Consider the following 8,774-nt stretch of genomic DNA (forward strand, 5'->3'; position numbering starts at 1 on the left):
CCCAAATGTTGATAAATTCTTTCAGGCTAACCTCCAGTTTGTACATCTCTTAGAATGCCCCAAACAGAGATTACATAAAGGCCACTCAGGCATTTAGTCTCCTAAACTCATACTTACTGGTTCCGTTATGTAATTTCCACTTTGACTTTCAAGGGATTGAATAGATTTGACTTCGCTGAAGGTGAGAGAGGATTGTAGGGTGAAGTAAATTATATGATGAAGTTCTTGAATGTGTAGTAATGATGATGCTTTCCATGTCAGGAGTAAAACTTATGAACAGGTTTGATAAAAAGGAAGATTCTGATAACATTAAATTCTTCAGGTTTTGGCCCATGCATCAATATTTTGGAATCCATCCTTTAACTGTCTATTTATTTGACAATATTACTTTCATCTAGGAGATATCTTTAAATTTTACTTAGAGGGTTATTGCAATCTGCATATTATTTATTCCTCAATTCTGTCTCTGAAAGTGTCAAACTCTTTCCATGTTGTTAGCTCTGCAAAGATACCAAAACCAGAAAGGAGCATTCATGAAAATGAAAATAGTTATCAAATTCCTTCATAAACTAAGTTGCAAAAATTATGCATATTGAAATCAATGATAATAACATGGTCATTTATCATGAATAAGTAGCAGATATCATAAATACAAAGGTAATTTTTGCATATTTCACCATTCTTTCAAACAATAGTAATAACATATGGTCATATTAATAAATGCAGAAAAACATTTGATAAAACCCACCATGAATTCCTGATAATTTTAGAAAACTAGGAAGAGAAAGGAACTTCACTAGAATAGAGGAAATCTGTAAGAATATGTGAGGCTATATCATACTTTATATTTTCACTCTACTGTCAGAAAAAATACAAGGCTCTCTGCTCTTATTGTGTTTATTCACTATTGTACTGAGAGATCTAGCCGACGAATTAAGGCCAGTAAACAAAAATAAAAATAATTGATACTGCAAAGAAAAAATTAAACTCTTCTTACTGATGGCACAGTTTTTCTATGCAGAAAAATCTTAAGTAACCTACTAAAAACTACTAAAACTAATATGTAAGCTTAGCAAGTTTAGTGACTACAAGGTTAATATCCAAACAGTTGTGTTTCTTATTCCAATGGCATTCTATTAAAAAAGGGAATAAAAGCATCATTCAAATATCTTAAAAATAAAATATTTAGGGACATATTTGACAAAAAAAAGCAGACCTGCATAGAAAAAATTAAAACTCATTACTGCAGTTGAAAAAGGCAAACACATACAGAAAGATATACAGTTGTCATGATCCAGTCTTGATATTGTGAATATTTCTATTCTAAGTTAATATATATATTTAATCATTGTCCAGATTTCCAGGAGGTTTGTTTTTTGGTAGAAGTCAAAAAGCTGATTCTTAATTACATGGACATGCACAGCAACCAGAATTACCAAAGCAACTTTGAAAAACAATGTAACAAAGTTGGAGGACTTATATTAATAAAGACAGTGTGGTAGTGGCATAAAATATGCAAATTGATCAATCACCAGTATGGGAAGCCCCAAAACAGACCCACACATATATGGTTAATAAATCTGCAACAATATTTAGGCAATTTAATGGAATGGTTAGGTTTGGAACAACTGAGCAATCATAAGCGGCTCTATATCTTATATCCTATATAAAAATAAGCTAAAAATGGATCATACATCTAAATATACAATCTAAAATTATAAAACTTCTAGGAAAAATTATATTAAAGATAGAAAAACAGATATAGCTTAAAAATTAATGAACTGAATTTCATAAAATTTCAGGGCTTCTACTTTTCTAAAGCACTATTTAGAGAATTAAAACAAAAATTGCAGACTACAAGAAAATATTTCAAATTAAATATCTAATAATGGACTTGCATCCTGTATAAATAAAGGAGTTTTAAAATTAGATACAAAGAAAACTGCACTAGCTTTAGTTTAGAAACTAGTTTTAGTTTGGTTTAGTTCTGAAAACTAAACATTCAAGAGAAGTAGGCAAAACATTTTAATGAACTTTTCACTCAAAGACATATACATATTGAAAAATCAGCACATAAAACCTTCTCAATGCCACTCATAATTAGGAAATGTAAATTAAAATATCAGTGAGATACACAACACACTATTATAATGTTCCAAAATTTAAAAGACTACCACAGCATCGGCAAGAATGTGGAGCAACTGGTATTCTCCTACACAGCTGTTGGAAATATGTCACAATCATTTTGGAAAAGAAAATGATGATTTCTTAAATCTAAATTTATACCTGCAAATAACAGAGTGGTATCTCATTATTGTTTTAATTGCATTTCCCTGATGACATATGATGTGGAGCACCCTTACATGTGCTAATTTGCCATCTGTATATCCTCTTTGGTGAATGATCTGTTAAGGTCTTTGGCCCATTTTTTAATTGGGTTGTTTGTTTTCTTCTTGTTGAGTGTTAAGAGTTCTTTGTATATTTTGGATAGCAGTCCTTAATCAGATGTGTCTTTTGTGAATATTTTCTCCCTGTCTGTGGCTTGTCTTCTTAGTCTATTGACATTGCCTGAGTATAAATTTTTAATTTGAATGAATTTCTGCTTTTCAATTATTTCTTCTATGGATCATGCCTTAGATGCCCTATCTAAAAAATAATCTCCATAAAAAAGGTCATCTGGATGTTCACCTATGTTATATTTAAGAATTTTATATTTCTGCATTTTATATTTAGGTCTGTGATGCACTTTGAGCTAATGTTTGTGAAGGGTGTAAGCTCTGTGTCTAGATTCACTTCTTCGCAGTGGATGTCCAGTTGCTCCAGCACCATCTGTTGAAGAGACTCTGCTCCATTGTAATGCCTTTGCTCCTTTGTCAAATGTCAGCTGACTGTGTTCATGGGGTCTAGTTCTCAGCTCTCTATTCTGTTTCACTGTTCTATTTCTAGATTCTTTTTCCAATACTGCACTGTCTTAATTTTTGTAGCTTTGCAGGAAGTCTTGAGGTCCAGTAGTAGCACTTCTGCAACTTTGTTCTTCTCCTTCCAAATCCTATTGGCTATTCTAGGTTTTAATTCTTCTCCATATAAACTGTAAAATCAGTTCTTTGATATCTACAAATAACTTGCTGAGATTTTGATTGGGCTTATAATGAATCTATGTATCAAGTTGGAAAGACCTAACATCTTGATAATATTATCAACCTACTTATGAACATGTGATATTTCTTCATTTGTTTATTTCTTTTGATATTTTCCTTCACAGAGTTTTACGGTTTTTCTCATATAGCTTTGCACATATTTTTAATATTTATACTTAGGTATTTATTTTTTTAGCTGGTAGTATAAATTATATTGTGTTTTTAATTTCAAATTCCATTTTTTTATTATTGTTTTATAGGTAAGTTATTGATTTTTGTGTATTATCCTTGTATCCTGCAACATTGCTGTAACTGCTTATTACTCCCAGGTAATTTTACTTTTGATAAATGCAGGCCTATGTTCACACAAAGTCTTGTACACAAATAGTTAGAGCTGTTTTATTCATAATATTCAAAAACTGGAACCAACTCAAATATTTATCAACAAAAATTTGATAGACAAATTCAGGCAAATCATTTAATATAATACCATTTGGCATTTATAAAGGAATAAACTGATGATATATACCATCAGTTGTATCATACATACCACACATACATTAGTGTAAAACAATATGCTTAGTGAAAGAAGAATATATCAGGAAAAAGGAGGCATACTCTGTGATTGTATCTATATAAAAATCCTACAAACCACAAAAACAACCTAATCTGAAAGCCATAAGCAGTAGTTGCTAGGAAAAAAGGACGGATTTCAGGGAACAAAAATATGTATGGCACATAAGAAAATGTAAGGGAATGTTTGTTACCTGATTATAGAAATTGTTTCACAGTTGAATGTATAGGGCAAATATATTAAATCAAACGTTTTAAATGTGTTCACTTTGTTGTACTTCAGATATCAATAAAGTTGTAAAAACATTAAAAAAATCCCCAGTGACTTCCATTCTTATTGATAATATAAGCCAAAGACATTAGTGTTACCTAAGTGTTCTATGTTGGGTACCTGAAGTATTTGTAAACTTTTTCTCCTACTATTTTCTCCTTTGTATGTAATTTTCAGAATATGCTGGATTCCACATTTTTCAGATTTCGTGGCCAATGCAAAATTCACTGTTTTTTGCCTTCTTTCCTCTGCCTAAAATACTCTTTTAAATCCTACAGTGTCTTCAAATACTTTCTCACATATCATCTCTTAATGGATGCTTTTCCTGACAACCCTAAATAGAAACGTGCCTTCCATCACACACACAACACCTCTTCATGCTCTTCCTGTATTTCTTCCATGACAATTATTTTCAACTGTTTCACAGTATTTGTGCCTAATGCTTTATATTAATAAGATAGTCCAATCCTGGAAAAATGCACAGTGTAGTACAGCCAATCTTTCCCACAGATTAAAACTAAAATCTAAACAAAATAAAAAACAGTTACCTCAAGATTATACCCAGTTAGTGAATCAGGCAAGTTGAAACAGTCAAGATTTGAAGAGACTTGTATCATGAATGTTCTCAAAAACTATTTCCCTTGTGTTCTTTCCTTCATTGATCAGAAGGCAAGTATCTAGCAGAGATACAGCAAGTTGTACAGGAAACAAAAAAGTATAAGATAAACCCCATCTTTTTCTGGCCAAATCAGGAGAAGCTGGAAAGCAAGAGGATGATCCCCTCCTTCTTTGTTTTCTTACTATACCTGACTGAATATTATGTCCAAGTCCCAGAAAAACAAGCAGCTGAAACCCCAGAAGTAAGCTGATCTTTATGGCCAATTAATGTGGAAAGGAGGAAAGGAAAGAAAAAAGGAAGAAAAGAAGGAAGGAAGGAAAGAAGAAAGGAAGGAAGGAGGGAAAGAAGAGGAGGTGGTACTGGAGAATGTGTGTAAAATCTCTATTGATTTTATTCCTCTCCCTCACCTCTGTTTTTCCTATCTGGCCCTTCCCCAAGGGAAATAGTCATGAAACTTGGATGACATGGTGTTACATGCAGCTAAAATTCTACAAGAAACCCTGTTTTTTGATTGTAGAGATGTGAAAGGTGGCCCTGATAACTACAGAATGTGGAAAGAACCCTGGATGGGAGACAGCTAGGTAAGCGGATCCTTCATTATGCATATGAACTGACACAAGCCCTAGCTTACTCCTGAGCTGTGCTTGCATAGGACAGACCCAATAAAACACAGCAAAGACAGTGAAAACTGACTACAATATAAGCCATTTCCTTTTATTTATCATCTTTCTTTATTGGTTATAAACTCCACTAAGGGAAGTAATTTTGTTTCTTTTGTTTATTGTCATATCTTTTATGCCCAGATAAGGGCCTGGCACATAGTAAATGCTTACTAGACACTCATTGAGTAGATAGATACATGCAAAAATCCATGTCACCATTTTATTTTACTTGCTCATTTCAGGAATAATGGTTCTGATTCATTGAAATTTTCTACAAGTTTGAAATACACACAATGTTTGCACCAGCAGTGTGAATAGCTCATTTATAATCCATATGCATTCTTAAGGGAGCTCCCAAAATGCATCCTCCTCACCAGTTGCAAGGTGAAAGCCATCTAGCCTCCCCACACATTTTTTTTCTTCTAACCACTTCTCTCCAGCTTTCTCTATGGTTACAATGAGAGTACAAATCAACCAAATTCTGACTGTCATCTGGATTATCTAATTTTACAACCCTCTATTTAAAAAAAAGCTTGAGAGACAGATAATCTTATTTGGTCAACTGTGTAAGATAAACTAATAAACATGTTTTGTAAAGACACTGAGTAAACTCATACACAAGGAAGGGGTGATACTGAGATAATATTACCTTTATTAAGTGCCTAAATAGGCTAAAAACTGACACAAGCCCTGGTAAGGAGATCGCAAAACACTTTGCACTTATTTACTTATGACATCGGTATTATTATATCTGTTTTACAGATGCTCATTAGATAAATTATATATAATTTTAATGTATGGAGGTAAGTAGAAGAATTGAGATTCTAATTCTTGGCTTTAATTAAGCTAGAATCCAAAAAATTTATATCAAAGAATTAAAGAAGGATGGGAATAGGTAGAAAAGTAGAGCCTACAATTCTCAGCTAATTTTAGTCATGAATAGTTGTAGAACACATTCTCGGATCTGCTTGGTCCTTACTCCATAGATGATGGGGTTCAGCATAGGGGGTGCCAACAAGTACATGTTGGCCAGCAGGATGTGAGTATGGGGTGGTATATGGTTACTGAAACGATGAGTAAGGAAGGAGAAAAGAGCAGGGATGTAGAAGGTGAGGATGACACAAATATGGGAACCACAAGTGCTGAGGGTCTTCAACCTGGCTTCTTTAGAAGGGAGATTGAATACAGTATGGAGTATCTGCACATAGGACAGAGAGAGGCATGTCACATCAGTCCCAACAATTAAGATAATGACTGCCAAACTATAATGACTATTGATGGAAATGTCAGCACAAGCCAATTTCACCACAGCCATGTGTTCACAATATGTGTGAGGGACTACATTGGACAGGCAATACGGCCATCGCCTTACCAGGAAGGGATGTGGCATCATTAGCACTAACCCACGTACAAGTGCCACTAAGCCAATCTGAGCCACCACAGAATTTGTCAGAATGGATGAATGTCTCAGAGGACTGCAGATCGCCACATACCGGTCAAGTGCCATGGCCACGAGCAGCCCTGACTCCACTCCAGAGAAAGCATGGATGAAAAACATCTGTGTGAGGCAGGCATGGAAATTTATTTCATGGAGACTGAACCAAAATATACCCAACATCTTGGGAAGAGTAGAAGTCAACAAGATGAGGTCTGTGATGGCCAGCATGGAAAGAAAATAGAACATAGGTTCGTGGAGAACAGCCTCAGTTTTGATGACAAAAAGGATGAGTATGTTTCCCATGAGGGCAACAACATACATTGAGCAGAAAGGGATGGAAATCCAAATATGCCAGTCTTCTAGGCCGGGTATGCCCACCAGGATGAAGGTACTAGGATTGATGGATGCAGTGGAGTTAAAATCAAGCATGGTGATTCCAGCTACATGAAGATAGACTCTTGCTCTTTTTCCCTCCTTTGTTCCTGAAGTAGTCAAATGCACATATACTCTGATAAATATACAATAGAATTACCCAGTGTAAAAATATAGCCAAGTGAATTTATTCCTATTTTAAGTGCTTCTTAGTGAGCTTCTTTGAAATTAGAAGTATTGCATCCCTCACTGTCAGCTGTTAATCTCAGTAAGGCCCAGCTGGAGGAGAGACCACCTTCCCAGGCTCGGAACCTCCAGAGTATTTTGCCTGGTAGTCTGTGACAGTCAGGCTGAGCAAACTACTGACAAGTAACACAGATTCCTAACATCCTAATAAGACAAGGAGGGGACAAAACTACAACACTTCCCTCATGAAAAGCACTCCTCCAAAATAATTATGGTCTTGGAGACTGTTTACATGAGGTAAATTCTAAATAGATAATTGTAAAAGCAGCACAGGAAGGAACAATAAGCTTTCCACACTCAATGACACGTTGAGTGATGATGGTTTTTGGAATTTCTGCCCTGGTGAGTTTTTGTCTATAAAAGGACCAGCAAAATGCATAACAGCTCTAAGACAGGAACAAAACCACTGACCCACTAACAAGTATGCTTCCTCGCATTTTCTAGCAACCCTGGAAAACCAGTGACTTGGGAAAATTGTCCATGTTTTTATAGTAATTCTTCAGTGTGTGTGTGTATGTGTGTGCGATGTATATATCCCTGAAGGAGTAACCATTAAATAATCCTTTTTACCAAATCTATATTGAAGTGCTGATTAGAGTACATAAATTTCTTACCATATCTAAGAATTTAGAAAATTCTTTGAGAAAGAAGGGGAAAATGCTTTGGTAAAGAAGGATTGATGAGATCTAAATCAATCAAATAATCAGTGAGATTTGAAAATGGTAACAGTTGTTATATTTTTGTGGAATAATATATACCACAAAAACATGCTCAGAGTCATTAACCAGTGCCCAATTGCCAATTTGTATAAAATCTGATGAGTCCACCATTGTCATTCTCAGTTTATAAAATAAGAAACTTGCACTATACATAAGTTAAATATTCTCCAAAGTCTCACACTCAAATGTCATGTTAATCAATCATGACTTACAGCAAATTCATAAAATAATCCTAAACTTCCGATTCCAGCATATCAGTTGATGCCAAAATTGTCATTGTGAAATGAGTGGTATGTTATTTCTTAATAAATTATTCCTAAACCCAGATACTATACCTGCACACGCTTCTTTTACCAAAGTTGTTACTAGTGGACTGGCGGACTAAAAATTATAAAGGTGTCAAGAGCATCCTAATCTAACATTACAAGTGGCTAGTCCATGTGGTGAGACTACACTGATTTACCTGTCAACAATGAGACAGTCCATAGACGTCTAACTTATTTTCATAAGAACCCCATTGTCTTCCTGCTGTATGTTGTCAGCCTTTTTTCAGCACAGCAGTCTCGAGAATCTGAATATTTATTCCTCAGCTTTAGGAAGCTCTTCCTCACACCAGTGTGCTACGGCTCCCTCATCACCGTCTCTCTCACGTCTTAGGCTTGAGCAAACATAGGTGAATTGTCTGTCCCTCCAGATTAATTGTATGGAGTTCAAGGCAGGATCTCAGAGATTTGAAT

At 34.8% G+C, this 8,774-nt stretch overlaps 1 protein-coding gene across 1 annotated transcript; it reads right to left on the reverse strand.

Moving 5' to 3' along the window:
• Nucleotides 1–6,181: 6,181 nt before the first annotated feature.
• LOC108383669 (olfactory receptor 52E2-like) lies at nt 6,182–7,129 on the reverse strand. Its single transcript, XM_017640271.3, has one exon. The coding sequence runs from the start codon at nt 7,127–7,129 to the stop codon at nt 6,182–6,184; it is 948 nt and encodes a 315-aa protein (XP_017495760.3).
• Nucleotides 7,130–8,774: the final 1,645 nt, after the last annotated feature.

Source organism: Manis javanica, chromosome 11 (genome assembly GCF_040802235.1).
Source record: "Manis javanica isolate MJ-LG chromosome 11, MJ_LKY, whole genome shotgun sequence".
In the NCBI taxonomy this organism is placed as follows: domain Eukaryota; kingdom Metazoa; phylum Chordata; class Mammalia; order Pholidota; family Manidae; genus Manis; species Manis javanica.